Here is a 23,260-nt window from a genome sequence, read left to right on the forward strand (position 1 = left end):
GGAAAAAACATTACAGATTTGGTATCACCACATCCGTAATAACTTGATCAATAAAATTAAAACATTATTTAACCCGAACGGCAAACACCATTAAAAAAAAAACATAGAAAACCGCACAAAATAATGTTTATTCACCATCTTTCTCTTACAAAATGTTCAATAAAAAGTAATCAAATGGTCAGATGAAAACCAAAATGGTACTGATAAAGAGCAGGTCATCATGCAAAAATTAAGCCCTCAACCAGCTCTGTCTACCGAAAAATAAAAATGTTATGCCTTTCAGAAAATGGCAATGCAAAAATAATTGATCTTTTCCCTAAATGGAATTTTATTCTGCACAAATAGCAACGCATTAAAAAAATAATATAAATGAGGTATCGCAGTAACCGTACCGACCCTCAGAATAAAGGTAACATGTTACTTATGCTGTACGCTGCACGGGGAAAAAAAATGAATGCTAAAAAGCAATGTCAGAATTGATGTTTCCTTTTACATCCCTCCCAGAAAGAGTTAATAAAATGTAGTCAATAAGTTACAGGCACCCCAAAATGGTGGCATTGAAAAGTACATCTAATACCGCAAACACCAAGCCCTAATATGGCCACATTGCCAGAAAATACAAATAAAAATCTAGCTTGTAAAATGTGAAGACAAAACCCCCAAAAGTCGCCAAATCATTAGGACATACAGTCCTATGAAAAAGTTTGGGCACCCCTATTAATCTTAATCATTTTTAGTTCTAAATATTTTGTTGTTTGCAACAGCCATTTCAGTTTGATATATCTAATAACTGATGGACACTCAGGTCTGGGGACTGGGATGGCCATTCCAGAACATTCTAATTGTCCCTCTGCATGAATGCCTGAATCGATTTGGAGCGGTGTTTTGGATCATTGTCTTGTGGAAATATCCATCCCCTTCAACTTCGTCACTGATTCTTGAACATTATTCTCAAGAATCTGCTGATACTGAGTGGAATCCCTCAACCCTCAACTTTAACAAGATTCCCGGTGCCGGCATTGGCCACACAGCCCCAAAGCATGATGGAACCTCCACCAAATTTTACAGTGGGTAGCAAGTGTTTTTCTTGGAATGCTGTTTTTTTTTTTTTTTGGACGCCATGAATAACGCCTTTTTGTATGACCAAACAACTCAATCTGTTTCATCCAGCCACAGGAACTTCTTCCAAAATGAAGCTGGCTTGTCCAAATGTGCTTTTGCATACCTCAGGCGACTCTGTTTGTGGCGTGCTTGCAGAATCGGCTTCTTTCTCATCACTCTCCCATACAGCTTCTCCTTGTGCAAAGTGCACTGTATTGTTCACTGATGCACAGTAACACCATCTGCAGCAAGATAATGCTGCAGCTCTTTGGAGGTGGTCTATGGATTGTCCTTGACTGTTCTCACCATTCTTCTCTGCCTTTCTGATATTTTTCTTGGCCTGCCACTTCTGGGCTTAACAAGAACTGTCCCTGTGATCTTCCATTTCCTTACTATGTTCCTCACAGTGGAAACTGACAGGTTAAATCTCTGAGACAACTTTTTGTATCCTTCCCCTGAACAACTATGTTGAACAATCTTTGTTTTCAGATCATTTGAGAGTTGTTTTGAGTAGCCCATGATGCCACTCTTTAGAGGAGATTCAAATAGAACAACTTGCAATTGGCCACCTTAATACATTTTCTCATGATTGGATACACCTGGTTATGAAGTTCAAATCTCACTGAGGTTGCAAAACCAATTTTGTGGTTAGGAAGTCAGTAAAAAGTAGTTAGAAGTATTCAAATCAATAAAATGATAAGGGTACCAAAATTTTTGCACCGGCCAAATTTTGGTTTAATGCATATTGCACATTTTCTGTTAGTACAATAAACCTCATTTCAATCCTGAAATATTACTGTGTCCATCAGTTATTAGATATATCAAACTGAAATGTCTGTTGCAAACACCAAAATATTTAGAACTAAAAATGATTAATAGGGGTGCCCAAACTTTTTAATAGGACTGTAAGTGGCTGCGACTAGAAGGAAATGTATATGCTGTGCGAGCGTTTTCAGGGGACACCCCATATCTAGAGCTTATGAGAGAGAATACACCAGCGCTGACCCCCCAGAATGTCCCTCTTCCCCGTCCATGTCATAGGAGCTAGTGGGAAAATAGAATGGGATTTGGTGTACCCAATTTACTCCACACAGCTTACATATTCACTTCTGGGTTACTAATGCTCACTACATCACTTGATAAATTCTTTGAGGGGTGTGGTTTTCAAAACAGGGTCACTTTCTAGAGGTTTTCACTGTTTTGACACCTCAAGGGCTTTGTAAATGCGACATGGTTCCTGAAACTGATCACAGCCAGATCTTCCCTCTAAAAGCTCCTTGGCGCGCCTTCCCTTCTGCGTCTCGCTGTGCGTCCATATATTAGCTTACACCCACAAGTAGGGTACCATGGTAGTCCAGAGAACTTGCATAACAAATTGTGGGATGCTTTTTCTCCTTTAACCCCTTGTGAATGTGCAAATTCTAGGCCTAAACGAAAATATTAGTAAAATAAAATCAAATGTGTAAATTTCACCTCCATTTTGTCTTAAAGGGGTTGTCCCGTCACAAGGATCCTATCTATACTGCTTGTAAATGTGAATGTAAGACTTTTCCTAAATACATTGCTTCAGAAGAACTCCTTTGTTTGTTCGCTATATTACTTTATTCATTTTTTTGTGGCCACAGCCCTGACCTAGCTGCTCCTGAGTCAAGTGATGTTTCAGCCTGCTCTCAGGGGGAGGGAGGAGGGGCTAAGTGCACGGTAGCCAGCCTGGAGGAGGGGGGTAGTTTACCCTTTGGGGGAAGGGGCCGCCAATACACTGTTAGACGCCGGCACAGGTGAAGCCAGCAACATCGCTATGCTTCTGCCCTGCATGAAGCCAGCAGTGGTAGAAGCGATGCTGTTGCCGCCGGCCCTGCGTGCACGCTCATAGACCGTCTAGCCTTCACAATGCGAATACAGACCCGACACCCTGTTGGGTCTGTATTTGCATTGTGAAGGCTAGACGGTCTATGAGCGCGCACGCAGGGCCGGCAGCATCTCGCCGCTTGGCTTTGTATATGTGACCCAGCCCACCAATGACGCAACAAAGCCGGAAGACAGAAGATTTCAAAGAAACGAAGACTGGTGAGTATGCGACGTGGGACAACCCCTTTAATTCCTGTTAAGCACTTATATGGTTGAAATTCTAAGTATATGTTGTTTTGGCTTATTTAAGGGGTGCAGTTTTAAAAATGGGGTGGTTATGGAGGGTTTAATTCGAGGGTCTTTCAAAACCCCTTCATAACTGGATTAGTCCTTTGCATGCAGATAGTCCTGTATGACTATCTGCATGCAATGCACATCATTTCAAACTTTATAAAATGCATATTTTTCTAAATTTCCACCAAATTCCCTATTTTTTCACAATTAAACACAAAACATATCAACCAAAATTTACTACTAACATGAAGTATAATGTGTTACGAGAAAACAATGTCAAAATCACTTTGGTAACTTAAAGCATTCCAAAGTTATTGCCACATAAAGTGACACGTCAGTTTTGAAAAATCGAGCTTAGTCAGGAAGTCAAAAAGTGCCATCATTGGGAAGGGGTTAATATATAGGAGTTGTAGTTTTGCAATAGCTGCAAGGCCACATTGACAGGTGACCCTGCAGCTGTACGGGGATTCATAGAGCATTTTTTTGCAGGGTCAGATGTACTTTTTAGTTACACCATTTTAGGGAATGTCTATTGCTTAGATCACCTTTGATCACCGGTGAAAAAAAATCTGGCAGGTTTAGCACTTTTGATTTTGACGTTTACCGTACAGGAAAAATATTAGTAGACCGAGCATTTTCAGACACAGGGATTCATAATTTGTAAGTGCTTCACAGTAATTTTCTACTTTTATATGTATTCTAGGGAAGGGAGGTGATTTTGAACTTTTCTTTATTTTATTTTATTTTAAGCTTTTTTTTTTTTTTTTTTTTAAATAAATAAACTACTAGGGGACTTGAGCCTGCAATCATTTGATTGCAAGTCCCATAGACAGCAATACAAGTGTATTGCCGTCTATGGGAGATTCTATACATTACTATTGCGGATGGTCATGGACCAGCCGCAATAGTAATATAGCGATGACAGGCCTGGGAGCCTTCAGTAGGCTCTCGGCTGTCACCAGAACAGGTCGGCTCCTGCGAAAGGTATGGGGCTGGTGGGGACCGGCCACGGGGGGTATTTTACACTTTGAGGGGGAAGGAAGAGGGTTAAGTTAAAGTAAAGTAATGCATTCTAATTGCGGGCATTAGCTGCGGGCCTCCACGTATAGTGGAAACCCGGTTGCTATGGTGGCCGCTCTGCAGCAGAGCGCCTGCCATTACAGACCCGGCAACCACTGTAATAGAACTACGGATGCCGGAGAGGGTTTTAGACGCCGACACAGGTGTTGGGGCCTGCAGCATCGCTATACTCCTGTCCTGCAGGAAGCCAGCAGCAGGAGCGTGGCGATGCTGCAATTCCACTCCTCCACCCTACCTCCACCGGCAGGAGCGTGGCGATGCTGCAATTCCGCTCCTCCACCCTCCACATTCGGACTATAAGACGCACCCTCATTTTCTCCTCAAATTTTTTTGGGAAAAAGTGCATCTTATAGTCCGAAAAACACGGTACGTGTATAAATGTTATTCTGTTAGTGTAAGTGAATGTGATGGAAGTGCTTAGTGACACTGCTTCCTGGGCTCCTCACTTTAGACAGGTAAGGACAGTTTCTATGCAGATAGGAACGATCTGGTGACCTATTGGTCACCAGATGTTACCTTACTCTGTGGCTCAGACGTTTAGCTTCCAAATGAGATGAAAATTGTGAGTGTGACAATTTTCATCTCACAGTAGCACTTTATACGATCGCTGCCCATTCTTCAGTACCACAGTTAAGAGAGGGACAGAGATACAGTACCGCGCTCGCTGCCATTTTCAGCTCACTATACTACTTTTTATAGCGCTTCCCCCTACATTTCTATAGAAAAAACAGGGAGCAGAATCTGCATGTATTAACAGTTTTGGGAGCGATCGGTGACCTCTAGGTCATCAGATTGCTTTGCCATTTTAAAGTCAAGATCCTTGGCTTTAAAGTGACACCAAATCTATCGAGAGAACCCAATTTTTGACAGAGTTATGGGCTTCAGTAGCAAGGATGTAGTAGCTACGTCTTCCGCTACTGAAGTGCCACCTTGGGAACACGTATAGCTACGTGCTTTGCAAGAAAAGGGTTAATCAAATTTACCTCATCCACACATTGAAGGAAAAAAAAAATGTTGAAGATGCTGCAAATTCTAAATTGCATGCGCTTCTAAAAACATATTTGGGTAATTTCAGCTGCGCAATTGGGAGAAAGTGCTGGAAAATGCATCAAAAGATCAATTTTTTATTTTCTTTCCTATAGCATAAAACTCAAGCTTCTTTTATAAGTGATACTACACTTAGAGCGCTCGGTGTCTTTGTTCTTGTTTTTGCAAAAGCTCAATTGAAGACACTATGGAAAAAATACTTTGTGATTCACCGCTATTTATTTCACAGTGTTTTTTAGCTCGCTGTGTCTCACTGTTGGGTCTCATCCTTATCATCTCAATATACTGTGTACTACACTATAAGGCTAAAGCCCCATGTAGCGTCCCGCAGCAAAAAAAGCGCTGCGGGAAAAACCCCGGTGGCAGCGCATCAGTTATTCCTGCAGCGCTTTTTGCAAAAACTCCACAGAGGTTGGCTCTGCATACTTTCTGCTTCCTTTATACCTATAGGGACACCGCCGATGTTTCAGAGGCGGGGATAGGTAATGTGTGTGTTTCACAGTATTGTTTTTTTGTTTTTTTATTTTAATGCTAATGAGGTTTGCAGGCTGCATCCAGCAGCTTCCAAAACAATACCGTTGTACACCAGCAGGGGGTGTCCTGAACAATGCAATGCATTGCAATCGTAATGTATTGCTATGTATTGCATAATCGTGCCAGTGCTATTGCAGGCTACATAGCATAGCCTGCAGCAGCCTGGACACACTGAGCTGTGTGGGAGGCGTGGGAGAGCTAGCGGCTGCTATAGGAACCTTCGCGGCAGCAGCCTAGCCCAGTGTAGGCGGCGGAGATGAGCAGGAGGATGCCTCCGCGCAGCGAGGGACAGACTGGAGCCGTGGGACAGGTAAGAGAAGGCGGCGGTGGACGTAAAGTTGGCAGGAACCGGAGACATGACGGGGGTAGCGCAGTGTATGCGCGATTGTGTAAGGGAAGGGCTATGGCGTACGTGAACTTACCAGTGTTGAGCTGGTGGATGGATCGTGCAGAGGAAACAGCAGGGAGGTGATAGCGGCGTCGGGTACTGTTGCGGGCTGGAGGCAGGATTTCGTGTGCTGCGGCCTAAGGTGGAGGCGCAAAATGGTGGTGTGCAGTAACACGTTGTTTATGTGTGCAAAGTGCGCATGCTCCTGTGAAGCTAGTAGAGTAGTGTGGTGGGCGGTGGCGCGGATCCTCCCAGCGGTGGGGGTCAGCAAACATTGCTGGTCCGGAGAGTGACAGAGGTAGGCTCCTGCAGGATGGTGAGGGTGAAAGTGGGAAAGTATATGTGTGTGTGGGGTTAGGGGCTAGGCTGAAGAGGGTAATGTGAAGTTTAGGGGCTTGCTATGGTCCAAAGTGTGTGAGATTGCAGAGATGGTGATGTCAGTTTGTTTTTTGTGGGGTTCGTGTGGAAAACGTATGTGGGTTATTGTGTGCAAAAGTAGCCTATTGCGCAATCGTGTGTATTAACTATGTTTGTGGAAAATTTCAGCCAAATCGGTGGAGCGGGTTTTGCGTGATTGACCGCCAAACACCCAAAATAGCCTTAAGAAAGGCTATTCTTCTCCTACCTTTCGTTATCTTCTCTGCGCCACCGTTGGCTTGAAAATCCGTTTTTTGTCGGTATGTAAATGAGTTCTCTCGCAGCACTGGGGGTGAGCCCCAGCGCTCAAACAGCACTGGTGGCGGCCCCAATGCTGCCAGAGAACTCTCCAGCGCTGCCTCCATCTTCTTCTGGAACGAGATCTTCACCGCGTCTTCTTCCAGCGGTGTCTTCTAACTTCTAGAGCAAGCCGACTGCGCATGCCCGCCGGCCACGAGAAAATGGCCGCTTCCAATACTGTATAAGTGGCCATTTTTCTTGTGGCCGCAAGCATGTTTTGGTTAACTTGTAAATAAATCCATATACATTTGATATCCTCGGAATCGTACCGAAACATAGAATACAGATGAAATGTCATTTTGGCTACACAGTGAACATTGTAAAAATGAAGCCCATAAGAAAGTCGCGCAAATGCACTTTTTCTTCAAATCCACCCCATTCTGAATTTTTTTCCAGCTTCCCAGTACGTTGCACAGACTGACTAATCCTAGCAACATGAAGAAAAATTTGTCCCGCAAACATTAAGACCTCATATGGCTCTGAGAGCAGAAAAATAGAAACATTATGGAGTTTGAAAGGGGATAGTCAAAAACAAAAATCGAAAAATGCCCGTGGCTGGAAGGGGTTAAGAGACTGTAGCCGCCTAATACTGGTAACTCTAGCATATTGCTGTGTGTGAGAAATTAAATCTTCGCTAGCCAAAGACTGCTGTAGATTTCAACTATAACTTATTACAATTATTGCAAGTTATAGTCTGACTGATATGTTCCATGCGCTCTCTACCTACTTTTTTCAAAAGTGAAGATCCATAAAAATGGCAATGTGCCTCCCCCCCCCTTTTTTTTTTTAATTAACTGTAGACGACCATGAGGCAAGCAGTTCGACTATTTTGCAGCAGAAAAACTGGTGTGATAACTTTTAAAGGGGCTGGCCACCATTAAGCTGAAAAAATCCACAGTGCACCAGGCAACTCAGAAAGAGGGTTTATAGGACAAATGTGCTGTACAAATGAAAGTTGTTTTACCTGTTCCCCATTAAAATTAGATTTTGCAGTGTAAGCTCGGCCAGCTTGTGTGGGTGTGACTTTAAGAAACTGAAAGGGAAACTCCTGGCAGGCATTCCACTGCTGCAGTTGAGTAGCATCACAGCGCTGCCTCTTTCCATACATAGGATGTGATCACACAGCTTCATTCACCTCAGCACCTCCGGCTAGCAGAATGTGTCGCTCACAAAGGCTGTCACTGCCACAATACAGGTATGAATCCTAGGGGTCCTACGCAACTAATAGCTGTGGAGGGCCGCTTTGATTCTTCCAATTTGAATGGAGCGCCAAAACACTCTCTTGAGCGCTAAATTCAATGGGCTAATCAATAAAATGCCAACAGACACCATTGATTACAGTACTCCAAATACTATACGCCATAAGGATCTGGCCCTTATCAGTTACTAGCTGGTACCCGCGACTTCGTCTGCGGTGATTGTAGATTTGGGTAAATACAGGCGCGGGTAAGGTTTTCGTACTGTGTATAAGGTATGGGATATAAAATGTAACTGTGTATCTTGTTTTTGCTGTAATTCTGAGAGCACATGAGACTTTTCTGTTGAATGTAATTTGTATTTCAGCCGCTATATGGTGTTGGTATAAACTGTACATAGTGACTCTGGGACAGAGGGATTTCAGGTTAATATACTTGGATATACGACATTGTATGAGTTGTTATTTTGCGCCAGTACATGTAAGTTTTGGGCACAGGATACTCTTGAGCAAGCAACATAAAGTCTGGCCTTGTGCATGACAGTTTAGTAACTCCATGCGCCTCTTATTAATAGCAATTAACCCCATCATGTTCCTCACATTAACCCCTGTATAAGAGTTACTGATAGAGAACAGCACGCTCACATAGAAATGAATGGACGCAGGAGGTTAAGCGCGCCGGCTACGTCCAAGCGGAAGTACCAGGTGCATCCATTCATTTCTATGGAGCGTGCTGTTCGGATCGGCTGATCCCCACAGTACTCGCTCATCTCTAGTTACTGATATGTGAGAGGCTTGGAGGTAATAATTAAGTATCTTCATTATTGAGGTCTTTTATTAGTCCCTCCATATGTCTCACATATTAGTAATCTTTATATGGGGCACACAGGGGTTAATATGAGGGACATGATGGGGTTTATTCCTATTAATGTGAGGCACATGGAGTTACTAACACTAAACTAATAACCCCAAATACCTGACATTAATGAGAATAGGAACTAAAGGAAGGGAGCTGTGTGTTTCTTACTTTCAGTTTGCTAGCAGCTTCGGCAGGAGCTATCACTATAGCAGGCAGGCAGGCAGAGACTTGAGCGATTAAGCTCCACCCCCTGGGTTTCCTGAACCCCTCTCAAAGGGGAGTGTCCTTATGCCTCAGCTCTAGCAGAGACTTCGTTTAACTCTTGCAGGTCCTGTGCTGCTGGCGTGCCAGTGAAATATGGCAGGAGTGCCACTCTTGGCACGTGTGCCAGGGGTTGCTGACTTCTGCTGTAGGGGGTAAAATGAATTTTGTGGCTTGCTATGGTCCAAAGAGTGTGAGATTGCAGAGATAGTGATGTGAGTTTGGGTTTTGTGGGTGTCCTGAGAAAAACGGATGTGCGCTATTGTGACGAAAAGTAGCCTATTGCGCAATCGAGTGTAGGGACTATGTGGAAAATTTCAGCCAAATCGGGGTCCAAAGTGTGTGAGATTGCAGAGATAGTGATGTGAGTTTGGATTTTGTGGGGGTCCTGGGAAAAACGTATGTGCGCTATTGTGACAAAAAGTAGCCTATTGCGCAATCGAGTGTAGTGACTATGTTTGTGGAAAATTTCAGCCAAATTGGTGGAGCGGTTTTTGCGTGATTGACCGCCAAACATCCGAACATCCAAAGTCACAAACCCACAAACTCACAAACATTTCACATTTATAATATTAATAGGATAGTAATTAGCCGTCTCAGTACAAACTATTTCCTATTATTGGTCAGGACCTTTTTGCCCCCTAGTGGTCAGGTCCTGAACTGAAGTAGTATTTAGCCAGCTCACGGTGAAATGGCTAAATCCCTTACTCCAGAAGGACCAGGACCTCACCAGTCCAAATTCCAGAGAAAATTCCAAATTCTTATGACCCCCCTGGCAAGATAACCCACAGGGGAGGTGATAACTTATTGTAGATAGCTCCTGTAAGTCTACCCCTGCACTGCTAGCAATTATTTCACCAATAGCCATATATTTCCTGTGCATCCCCAACAAGCATTATATATCTCTCTAGTGCACCCCCATAGTGTTAATAAGCACTCCACAGCTCAGAACACCCCAAACAAGTTTCACACAGCTCCCCATGTGTCTTTCAAGTCCGAAGCCCAAAAAACTGCAGCATGTTCCAGTCCCTGCAAAGTGGATAGCAAATCCTGTCCATGCATTGCATGGATTGCATTGCAGCGGACATTTTACGATTTCCAAAACAGTTGCATTTTGGGAAATTGCAGCATGTCAATTATACCTATGGAAACACCAGCGGTTTCCCTATAGGTATAATGTTTTGTTTTGAAACTGTTTTTATTGAGAGGTGCCCAGTACAAAAGGTCAAAAGCAAACAAATATAAGAAGAACAATGCACTGATTTTTTTGTTTTACAATGCAAATATAAACATAAGGAACACTAAAAAGGGGGGGAGGAAGGGGCACGAACAAGTGGAAAGGAATGAACTGAGGGAGGGTGAGAGGGGGGGGGGGTAAATAGCAAAGAAAAACATAAACCACAATGGCAGTTCAATGTGAAGCTCTCAGTTTGAGTACCCTGATTTGAGAGTAAGTAGTTCACTAAGATTGAGTTTCTCACCGCTAACCAGGTGGACCAAGTCTTAAGGTACACCGACCTCGTCAAGGTGTTCCAATGCGCCAGCTCCTCCAGTCTACAAATTTCAGATGTTTTGATGACCCAGTGAGTGAATGTGGGAAGGGGATGTGTCCTTCCAATATAGAGGTATGAGGAGTTTCGCAGCGGCGATCAGATGAGTCGCCAGATCCTCTCTGTTAGGTAGGAAAGTATCGTGGGGCAGCCAGAGAAGTACATGCTCCGGAGCTCATGGGATGGAGGTCGAGCAAATCTTATCTATTGCGTCTAATATCGTGGACCAGTATAATTGAATAAGGGGACAGTGCCACCAGATGTGGAGGAAATCCCCGACACCCGACAGGCACCTCCAACAAGCGTCAGAAACTGAGGGGTCAATGGTATGGAGCCAGGCTCCATAGGAGTAGATCTAACGGGAGAAAATTCTCGATAAAAGAAAGATCCAGCAGAAGCCACGGTGGAAATGTAGAAAAGTTTCTCCTTCTTTATTGATTACATCATCTTATAAAAACATAATGGTACACACAATTCAAACGTGATGCGTCAGACTGACGCATTTCGGACTTCCTCATTCAGACTCTGAGGAAGGAGGAAGTCCAAAACGAATCAGTCTGACGCATCACTATTGTATTGTGTGTACTGTTGCGTTTTATTAAGATGATGTATTCAATAGAGAAGGAGAAACTTTTCATCATTTCGACCGTGGCTTCTGCTGGATCTTTCTTTTATCGGGAATTTTTTATACACATTGCTCCAAACCGAAGGAGTATTCCATCCGGGCAAAGCCTCACAAGACATGTATAGGTGACAATTCACTGACCGCAGGAGTTATCCACCACAATTGGGCTGAGTATTTTCTTTTTATTGTTGTTCTTTTCTCTAGATAGCGGATCTAACTGGAGGGTAGGTCTCGGGTGGGAGAGCAGGGGGGGGGGGCAGATTTTTGTAGGTGGGCCCAAACGACTGTCACGCTGTGCAGAAAGGAGCTTGTCGTGGGTAATGGTGGCCTAATGCCCCATAGAGTCAGTCTATCTGCCAGTGAGCAGAGATGACTTTATAATTGAATGGCCAAGTTATCAGAATTAGGGTTCATTAGGAGGAGCCACCGCTCCAGTTGATGAGCATAATAATATGTTTGGATATCAGGGAATCCTATCCCTCCCTTATTAGGGGTTGAATAAGCTGGGAATATTTAATCCTAGGATGTTTTTGGTTCCAAAGAAAGGTGGAGAAAAGGCGGTCCACTCTGTCAAGGAAGGATCTGGGGAGTCTGATAGGGATTGTGCGTAACAGATACAATTTGGGAAGAATGTACGTTTTCAGTAAGTTCTTCTAGCTTAACCATGACATATAGGGAATTTTGAGGTTGGTAAGCTGCTCGGTGATCTGCTGGAGGAGGGGAAGGTAATTTAGGGAAAAGAAGTTGGCCGGGTCACTAGGGATCCGAGCGCCTAGGAATTTGATATCAGTCTGGTTCCAATGGAAAGGGGAGGCACGTTGCAATTGAGCTACTGAAAGGTCATCTACTGTGATGTTCAATACCTCCAATTTTCCAAAGTTGATTTTAAAATTCGAGACTTTACCAAATTCGGCAAAAAGTGTTGTCAACCGAGGTAGCGCAGTGAGGGGATTCGACACCAGGACCATTAAGTCGTCAGCAAATGATGCTGTCTTATGTTCGAAATCACCCGCACAGATTACCGCTATAGACGAGTCTTGTCTGATAGATTGAATCAGTGTTTCCATAACAAGAATGAAAAGGAAAGGGGATAGAGAGCACCCCTGTCTAGTGCCATTGCGGATCTGAAAGGGGCAATACAGGATACCGTTCACCCTGATTTTAGCAGTAGGTTGTCTATAAATGGAGAGGATAGTGTTCCCAAAGACCTCTAGGAGACCAAATCTGTGGAGAGTAGCTGTTAGAAAAGCCCAATTTACTCTATCGAACGCTTTTTCAGCATCTGTACTTGGCAATAAAAGTAGTATCTTTTTTGACCTGGCATACTCTATAAGCCTAACCACTCACCATGTGTTATCTCTACCTTGCATGTTCCTGACGAAGCCAACCTGTTCCCTCCCAATCAACCTGGGTAGCAGAGGAGAATGGCGCAAAGCAAGGGCCTTGGCCCACCACTTCACACCGGCGTTGAGAAGTGATGTGGGTCTATAGCTACCACAATGTCTGGGGTCTTTTCCTTCTTTAGGAAGAATGGTGATAAAAGCTTCCAGGGACTTGGGGGACAGATGCTGGCCCTGCAGCAGGGAATTGCAAAGAGAGGTGAAGTGGGGCAGGGGCGTTCCTTTAAATGCTTTATAATAGGATATTGGAAGGCCATCTGGTCCCGGGCTCTTACCGACTGGGATCGAGGAGAGTACTTTGGACAGTTCCTCCTGAGTAAACGGGCAAGTCAGAGATAGTCCATCAGCTTCTTCTAGCCTAGGGAGGGATAGAGAATCCAGAAAGGAGTTAATGAGGGTAAGGTTAACGTCTGAAGCAGTTTCGGAAGCAGGGGAGGAGGAACTATCAATATTGTATAGCTTATGATAAAAGTCATGAAAAGCCTCAGCGATACGGTCTTTCTCACTGACTATGTCTCCCCTGGTACTGGCTAATTCCGAAATAAAGGACATATGATTGCGTTTATGAACAAGGGTTAGCGTTCAGAAGGTCTTTAACTTTATCTAACGCCAGTGTTAGTTCCTGGAGGACATTCTGTGCCTGTGTGAGCTTATGGGTGCATTCTAGTTGCGATATTTGTTGTAGAAGATTGAGAGCTTTCTCGAGTGTGTGCCGAGAGAGATAAGTTCCCCCTCACCACTGCCTTGTGAGCTTCCCACAGGATGGGATCTGAGATGTCCCCTGACACGTTCAAGGAAAAGGCAGTTCTTAGGTCTGCTATAGTGGAGATATTTGCGCGGTTGCCCGAGAAGGAGATTCCAAAGGGGAACAGCCACCTATAGATTAGTTTGTGTTGGCGGAGCCAGTCCATGAGGGGCTTTAGCTTACGTCTTTTCTGGAGCATGGGAGGGGACAGATCTTGGTAGATTGAGATCTGAGATTCCTCAAAGGTAAGAACTTTGGCCTCTCTCGCCTTGAGTAGTAGTTCCTCTTTGTCTTGGAAATTCAGGAAGCGGCATATGATGTCCCTTGGAGGATCAGAGGTTTTAGGCTTCGGTCGGAGGGCGCGGTGTGCTCTCTCGATAATGACTGCGTTAACTTTGACATCCCCCAGCAATGAGGCATAGATCTGGGGCACAGCTTCGTTGGCAACCGTTTCAGGCACCCCCCCCCCCCCCCCGTATACGAACATTATTGCGTCTACCTCTGTTCTCTTGGTCTTCCAAGGATCTGTAGAAAAGATTTATATCTTCTTGACAGCTGGTAAAGCTTTGGTTGGCTGCAGAGTTATACTCCAGCAGAGACGTCTGGACGGATTCAAGGCTTTCCACCCTCTGACCAATGTGTTTGACATCCTGCTCTATAACCGCCAGTTTTTGCATCACTGGAGATAAGGCGCTGGACAGAGCTTGTTGGAAGAAATTGCGGGAGAGGGGAAGATCTCCTGTAGAAGGAGACCCCTCCTCATCACCGCCACCTTCTGGAACCTGACAGCCAACATCATCAGGCCCTTGGAACGATAGGGTGAACCCCTTGGCATTGGAGAGGTTCTGTTTCTTCATGAGGTCAAGTTCTCCCTGGGGGTTAGGAAGTTTTGGATTGTTTAGAGGATCACGAGGGAGACTAGATTAATGCCAGGTGGGGATGATGAGGAGCCCCCTGGGAATGAAGAAGGGGGTCAGTTCTCCCTGCTGTCAACTGCTGCCAGGAAGAGTTGTCTGAGTAGCCCAATGTCTGTGAGCAAGTGAAATGTTCAAAAGCAAAGTTGAGCCAAGAAGGAGGGAGTCCCAGGTGATTGAATCAAGGAAGAAGGCCGGGGGGAGGGGGGGGGGAGTCCGCATAGAAACAGTACAGTGAGGCTCCTCTCAGGTAGGTAGGTCTCTATGTTTGCAGCACCGGAGTGTATAGGGCAGAGGGGCTGTCCAGTATTGCAGGGATGGTATACCTTTCCTCCTCTGGGTGGGGTGTAGATGCAGGCAGACAGTTCCTTTCTTCCTCTCCTTGAAGGGTGCCGCAGGGATGAAGTAATGGAGGCCGCAGCTTGCCACTAGGCCGCAAACAAGATGGCGGGCAGAGAGAATTCCGTTACTCTGGAGCCTCCAGGTCAGCACTGTAATCTCCTGGTGTCGGCTTGGTAGAAAAAGGCCATCTTCTGACCGGCCCTCCTGCGGTGGGCACAGGCAGTAGTGCAAGGGTCAGAGTCTTTGCTGGAGCCGTCTCCCACGGAGTAGGCCTGATGCCCTGCCGCTCGATTTTCAGGCAGCGACGGCGTTAAACACTGTCAGGCCCTCCGAGCTCACCCTCAATATGCTCACTGGGGCTGGGGAGACCCTGAGGGTGGTTAGCAGACGAAACCTCAGAAAAGCGGATGCTGGCGGCTGTATTTCTAGCAGAGACTGAGCTCCTGCAGATACGTCTCACTCCGGTGCCGTCTAGGCACGCCTCCCTCTATAGGTATAGTGGAAGCAGGAAAGTCCTCTGCAAACTTTGTATGAAAAGCACTGTTGTGCGTTTCCACAGCGGTTTTTCCCCCAAGGCTTTTTGGCTGCGTACAGCTACTTGGGGCCTTAGCCTAAAGCACATTATCAATTGCCCATGCACCACCAATGGAGAAGTTTCTTTGCGTCTCTCATGCAAACCTAACACAGATATGAAAGATAAAATGCCTTGGAACCCCTGGTTTTCTACGTGGATAGACCATTTCCCATTGTTATTGCTTGGGCTGCATATCATCTACTGTATAGTTGGAACTTATGGGGTTTGGAAACGTTATATTTATTTTATTCACCTGTGAAGTGGAGAGGGGTATAGTGTGGGAAAACCGCTATTTTTCCCCAAGACTGTTGCAGTATGCACAGGCGTTTAGCTTGTAGGTCCCGGACTGGAGTAAAGTTCGGGCCAGTCCTGCAGGGCAATCCATTCCAGGCTTGGAAATGGACCAGCAGAGCCCTGTAAGTAGCACAGGTGCTGGTGAGAGAGGAGAGAGACTGAAAGACTGACACAGTCAACCAGCCTGAGAAAGCTCTACCAAAAAGGACGCTGTTAAAGTGCCGGGTATGTGTACCCTTGTTGACTTGTAAAGCCTGTTTTGTTAGGAGGTCAGCAGTAGGCTGACCCCCTGGTTAGTGAGGGAAGAAATTGTTTAGTAAGCCGCTGGACAAGCGTAGGTCTTTATTTTCGTTTGTTTGTTTTGACATGCTGAGCTGCTGAGCAGCACTACCTGTACCTTTAAGCTTGTCTGCTGCAATAAAGACCACTTTTGGGAAAGAAACCAGAGCTTCTGAATCCCCCGTACATCACATATGGTGGAGGATGCGGGCACTATAGATCCCAGCACGCTTGGACCAGCTGTAATTATACAAACCAGTAACCAGTTAATGTCCTGGGTTAAAGCAGCTATAAAGTTGTCCAGTAAAGACCCTGCAGGTGCCAAGATGAAAGAAATGCTGAAAGCACTGCTCCAAGCTAATGCCATACAACAGCAAGCCAATGCTGCGCAACAGCAAGCTAATGCCGAACAACAGCAAACAAATGCCACACAACAGCAAACAAACACTGCGTTGCTGGAAAGCATTCAAGAGGTTGTGAAACAAGTGGCTAAGTTGTCAGCAGGAACCTCTAGTGTGTCACAGGAACCGGCAGCGGTTGCTGAGACAGCGGCCAAACGGGTTACCCAATTTCTCCAAAAGATGACAGGTGACGATGAAGTGAAGGCTTTCCTGACGGTATTTGAGCGTACTGCTGAGAGAGAGGGTTTACCACAGGAGCAATGGGCCGGAGTAGTGGCGCCATTCCTCACAGGAGAGCCGCAGAAAGCGTACTACGACTTAGCCGTTGAGGAAGCCAAGGACTATGAGAAGCTGAAAGCGGAGATCATGGCCCGCCTAGGGGTGAACGTATACATACGGGCTCAAAGGGTACAGCAGTGGACTTTTTCAGAGGATTCCCCAGCGCGGTCACAAATGCACAACCTAATACTCTTAGTAAAGAAGTGGCTGCGGCCTGAAATTCACACTCCAGCTCAGATCACAGAAATCATAGTGATGGACAAGTTCATACGTGCCTTACCGCCAAAACTGCAGAGGTGGATTGGACAGGCAGACCCTGGAAATGCTGATCAGCTGGTAAGCCTTGTGGAGAGGTACCAGGCAATGGAAGACCTGTTGCAAAACTGTCCACGCGGGTCAACCACGGCCCGGCCTCAAAAAGCAGCTCGGTCTCCAAGCAAGGTCGTACCTTGGCCCAGAGAGGCTCCACCCCCTAACCATCAACCCGAAGTTGAAATGAAGGGAACCGGTAACAGAAGTTCTGGGGGGAGTCTGCAGACGCGACCCATGACCCCACCAGGAAGACCTGCTGTGATTTACTGTTGGAGATGCAAAGGGCCAGGACATATTGCTGCCAACTGTCCCCTGATCCCAGAACCAATGGACTGCAGCTCAGCCAGAAGAATGTCCCTCTATGCTCGTCCAGTAGGTCTGACCATAGCTGTCAGAGATAGGCACATTTGTTGGGTGAAGATTGCTGGCTATGCGGTGAAGGCCCTACTTGACTCTGGAAGTCTAGTGACACTAGTGCATGCTAGTCTGGTGGACTCTGACACTTTCACTGGAACTCGGGTCAGCGTCGTGTGCATCCACGGAGAGACCCGAGAATATCGAAATGCCCTTGTTCAGTTTGAGACCCCCTGTGGCACTCAGACCCATGAAGTAGGGGTGGTAAAGTCACTTCTTCACAGTGTGATATTGGGGAGAGACTTTCCCTCTTTTGGAATTTGTGGAGTCACCAAGGGTCTCTTGCTGCCCGTGTAGACAACCCCGTACCGAATGTGACGACAAAGACACCAACAAGTGACTCCGTGGCCCTTGATGAGAGCCCTGAAGTCCCTGACTGAAGAACTCTGTCCCCATTGCCGGTAGATCCTGGTCAAAGTGCACCGGCCGTTGCAGTGATCCCGGATGAGGAAAGTTTTTCCCTGTTGGCGATGGCAGGGGAGGCTGAAGATACAGAAGGGGAAGATGATCTACCTGTCATGGACATTGTTCAGGACGATTTTGCGTCTGCTCAACTGCAGGATCCCACCTTGACTAAGGGGTGGGAAAATGTTAAGGTGCTTAATGGGAAGCCCAAATATGCGGGAGCTGAGAATGAATACCCGCACATGTTGGTTATAAATAATAAGTTGTACCGAGTGGAGAGAATAAGAGGTGAGGTAGTAGAACAGTTGGTAGTGCCCCGGTCACACCAGCGGAAGGTGCTAGAACTAGCTCATCAGCATCTGCTTGGGGGACATCTTGGGGTGGAAAAAACCAGGGAGCGTGTGTTACAATGTTTTTTCTGGCCTGGAGTAGTGCAGGCCATAAAAGCTTTTTGTGAGTCCTGTCCTGTTTGCCAAAAGTCAGCACCCATGCCCCATTATAGAAGTCCATTAATCCCACTGCCAATAATTGAGGTTCCATTTGAGAGGTTGGCCATGGATATAGTGGGCCCGCTGCCAAAGTCCTCCCGGGGACACCAATATATTTTGGTAATTTTAAATTATGCCACCCGGTACCCGGAGGCAGTACCCCTGAGAGCCGCCACAGCTAAGGCAATCTCTCGGGAACTCTTTCTGATGTTCACTTGGACTGGCATCCCAAAAGAAATATTATCAGACCAGGGAAATCCGTTTATGTCACGGGTCATGAAGGAGTTGTGCAAAATGCTGAAAATCCAACACATACGGACTTCGGTTTATCATCCACAAACCGATGGTCTTGTTGATCGCTTCAACAAGACACTAAAAGGTATGCTCAAGAAAGTTGTCGGCAAAGACGGTAAAGACTGGGATTGCCTGTTGCCGTACCTATTGTTTGCTATACGAGAGGTCCCACAGTCTTCTACCGGATTTTCACCTTTTGAGCTGGTTTACGGATGTCAGCTTAGAGGTCTGCTTGACATTGCAAAGGAGACCTGGGAACAGGAAAACACTCCATACAGAAGTGTGATCGAGCATCTTGCCAGCATGCAGGATAGAATGGCAGCAGTCTTGCCCCTGGTCCGAGAAAATCTGGAGAGAGCTCAAAGTGCTCAAAGTAGGGTCTATAATCGATCTGCCAAGTTGTGCTCTTTTAAACCAGAGGATCGAGTACTAGTGCTCGTACCAACGGTAGAGAGCAAATTCCTGGCAAAGTGGCAAGGGCCCTATGAGATAGTATCCCGAGTCGGAGAGGTGAACTACAAGGTGTTCCAACCAGGGAGACGCAAGACTGAGCAAATATACCACGTCAATCTGTTAAAACCTTGGATTGAACGTGAAGCACTCGGGGCAGTGAATGTTCCAGCGGTAACAAGTGCTGAGGACCATGTTGAGAGGAGAAACCCACTTCCTACTCCGGAGACAGAGGTACAAATCTCCGAAGCTCTCACGCAAAGGCAAAAGCAGGAGTCACAAGAGTTGGTTCAGCGTAATACTGATATGTTCTCAGCAATACCGGGGCGCACACATCTGATCCAACATGACATTGTCACTGAGCCATATGTCCGGGTGCGTTTAAAGCCATATCGTGTCCCAGAAGCACGCCGGGAAGTAATTACTGAGGAAGTGCACAAGATGCTGGAACTGGGTGTCATCGAAGAGTCAAAGAGTGAGTGGGCGAGTCCTATTGTCTTAGTCCCTAAACCGGATGGGACCCTTTGGTTTTGCAATGACTTTCAATGCCTAAATGAGGTATACAAGTTTGAGACATATCCAATGCCACGCGTGGATGAACTAATTGAGAAGTTAGGACGGGCTCGCTATGTGTCAACCATTGACCTAACAAAGGGATATTGGCAAATACCGTTGTCTCCAACAGCCAAGGAGAAGACGGCGTTCATTACCCAAGAAGGCTTATTCCAGTACAGGGACATGCCGTTCGGGCTTCATGGAGCCCCAGCAACTTTCCAGCGCCTAATGGACATTGTCCTAAAATCACACTTGAAATATGCGTCTGCCTATCTGGACGACATTGTGATTTTTAGTGAGGACTGGGAGAGTCACCTCGCAAAAGTGCAAGCCGTCCTAGACTCCCTCAGAGCCGCAGGACTAACTGCGAACCCAAAGAAATGTGCCATTGGGCTTGAAGAAGCCCGTTACCTGGGGTACGTGATTGGCAGAGGTGTGATAAAGCTACAACTCCATAAGGTGAAAGCAATCCAGAAGTGGCCCCAGCCTGTCACCAAGAAACAGGTGAGAGCCTTTCTCGGACTCGTCGGGTACTACCGACGGTTTATCCCGAATTTTGCCAGCATTGCCACCCCACTGACTGACCTAGTAAAAGGTAGAAAATCTGGTTCCATTGTATGGACTGCTGAAGCTGAAAAGGCCTTCCAGGAACTAAAGGTTGCCCTATGTTGCCAGCCAGTTCTGATCACTCCGGATTTCAAAAAGTTCCTAGTCCAAACAGATGTCTCGGAGGTAGGACTGGGGGCAGTGCCCCCAAGAGGTCCGCGGAGAAGAACATCCGGTGATCTATTTAAGTAGAAAACTGACCCCCGCCGAGAAGAACTATAGTATCGGGGAACGAGAGTGTCTGGCAATTAAATGGGCTCTTGAAGCCCTAAGGTACTATCTCCTGGGACGACACTTCACATTGGTTACAGACCATTCCCCCCTAACTTGGATGGCTCACAATAAGGAAAGAAATGCCAGAGTCACCCGCTGGTTTTTGACTGTACAAGAGTACAGGTTCACGATTGAGCATAGAGCCGGCCAACTCCAGGGAAATACGGATGCATTATCCCGAACATACTGTGGCAGTGCAGAGGTAGCCGCTGTTGTCCGACCCCACAGGCTCGAACAAAGGGGGGTGGGGTATGTGAAGTGGAGAGGGGTATAGTGTGGGAAAACCGCTATTTTTCCTCAAGACTGTTGCAGTATACACATGCGTTTAGCTTGTAGGTCCCGGACTGGAGTAAAGTTCGGGCCAGTCCTGCAGGGCAATCCATTCCAGGCTTGGAAACGGACCAGCAGAGCCCTGTATGTAGCACAGGTGCTGGTGAGTGAGAGAGAGGAGAGAGACTGAAAGACTGATACAGTCAACCAGCCTGACGCTGGGTTCACACCTGCGTCTGGGGTCTCCGTTCTATGGTTTCCGTCTTCTGCATGCCAGAAGACGGAAACCATAGACCGGGTCCGGCCGTGCACGGCGGTGAGCGTTTTGCGCTCTCCGCCGCGAAACCAGATTTTTTTTATCCGGACACAGAGTACTGCATGTCCGACTCTGTGTCCGGATTATAAAACCCGGTTTCGCAGCGGAGAGCGCAAAACGCTCACCGCCGCGCACGGCCGGACAGCTTTCTCACCCATTCAAATGAATGGGTGAGAAAGTCTCCTGCAGGTTTCCGTATCCTGCCTGTGTTTTAGGCAGGAAACGGAAACCTAAGTACGGAGACCGGGCCGCAGATGTGAACGAGCCCTGAGAAAGCTCTACCAAAAAGGACGCTGTTAAAGTGCCGGGTATGTGTACCCCTTGTTGCCTTGTAAAGTCTGTTTTGTTAGGAGGTCAGCAGTAGGCTAACCCCCTGGTTAGTGAGGGAAGAAATTGTTTAGTAAGCCGCTGGACAAGCGTAGGTCTTTATTTTCGTTTGTATGTTTTGACATGCTGAGCTGCTGAGCAGCACTACCTGTACCTTTAAGCTTGTCTGCTGCAATAAAGACCACTTTTGGGAAAGAAACCAGAGCATCTGAATCCCCCGTACATCACACACCTTAAATTTAGTTTGAATGCAAATGATATTATGTCCGTTGTGGTGTGATTATGGCTTTCCATACATGTTTTTTTGTTTTGTTTTTAAGAATATTTTGCACTTGAAAAAGGGCCACGCCGCGTTGTGTGTTGTCCACCTATAATAAAGAAGTCTTATATCTATTCCTGGGCGAGCGCTGTTCCCTTTCGCCGAATCGCTGGATTAGGCTGATCCATCATACTTTGCACAGATATGAAAGATTCCTCCATTCTTCATGAGCCTCTTGTGCATCGGCAACCCCCCCCCCTCCTTCCTAAATGTACCTTCAGTGCATGAAGCATACACAAGCGCCCCCAGCTCTCCACGTGCCCTCCCTCCACAGTACACCGTGCACTCCACATCTCTCCCCTACAGTACACCCTGCAGCCCACATCTCTTCCCCCACATCTCTCCACCCCCACACTACACCATGCACCCTGTAAATCTCCCCCATAGTACATCCTGCACCCCACATTTCTTCCCCACTACACCATAAACCCTATATCTCACCCCCACTACACAATGCACCCCAGATCTGTCCCCCCCCACTGTGCTCCACCTATCTCTCACCCCCACAGTACACTATGTACCACACATCTTTCCCCCACAGTAAACAATGCACTCCACATTAAACAATGCACCCCACATCTCTCCACCCTCACACTACAACATGCAGCCTACAACTCTTACCCCATAGTACACCATGCACCCGAGATCTCTCCACCCCTCCACACTACACCATGCACCTACATCTGTCAGCCCCACTACACAATGCACCTCAGATCTATCCCCCAGATTTGTCCTCCTCTCCACAGTATACCATGCACCCTACATCTCTCACCCACACTAAATAATTCACCCCACCCCGCAGTACACCAGGCACTTCACATCTATCCATGTTCCTCCACTGCAATGGGATACAACTTTATTACATGTATGTGCAAGTACCTTCTTGCAAGTACAGACACACCTACCCTAGTAACAAGAATAGAGAATGTCATGTGACTATGACATTAGAAGGTCTTTGTTGAGTATAGCATTTAGTGATAGAGCAGGCACACACGTGACATAGTCAATGCTGTGTCACATATTCTTGCATGTCACGGACTCAGTGGTCAAAGGAAGCGTGTCAGGGAGCAGGCAGAGCCAAATCAGTGTGGGGTGGGGGGGGGTGTCGCTTCAAAAATAGAGAGACAGAAGTATAGATGAAAATGAATGCCTCTGTGTAAGTTTATCAATTATCTTTGTGCTGCATATTACAAACTGATAGCTATAAAGTGGCCAACCCCTTTAATAAATTGCCTCAACTGTGTTTGATACAATTGTGCATTTTCCTAAATGATCAATTATGACGTTGATTGAAATAAACTGCTATATCTTTATCATGCAGGAAAGAGAATACAGCAGAAGCTTTACCTGAGGGATTCTTTGATGACCCAGAAGTTGATGCAAAGGCGAGTGTTAATTCTGCTTTTTTTTTTTTATTTATTCATTTATTTTTTTAATCACTAGGTCGAAAAAATGATCATTTTAGAACCAAAATGTTTAATTGAATTTTAACCCCTTCCCGCCG

General features: G+C 46.2%; 1 protein-coding gene across 1 annotated transcript in view; it reads left to right on the forward strand.

Annotated features, from left to right (window-relative positions):
* Positions 1–23,260, forward strand: part of ZNF830 (zinc finger protein 830) — a 241,606-nt gene that overhangs the window by 130,053 nt on the left and 88,293 nt on the right. The window contains exon 6 of the mRNA XM_075271033.1: positions 23,078–23,141. Coding sequence (XP_075127134.1) covers positions 23,078–23,141 — 64 coding nt within the window. The remainder of the gene's footprint in view (positions 1–23,077; positions 23,142–23,260) is intronic.

Source organism: Leptodactylus fuscus, chromosome 4 (genome assembly GCF_031893055.1).
Source record: "Leptodactylus fuscus isolate aLepFus1 chromosome 4, aLepFus1.hap2, whole genome shotgun sequence".
Classification (NCBI taxonomy): domain Eukaryota; kingdom Metazoa; phylum Chordata; class Amphibia; order Anura; family Leptodactylidae; genus Leptodactylus; species Leptodactylus fuscus.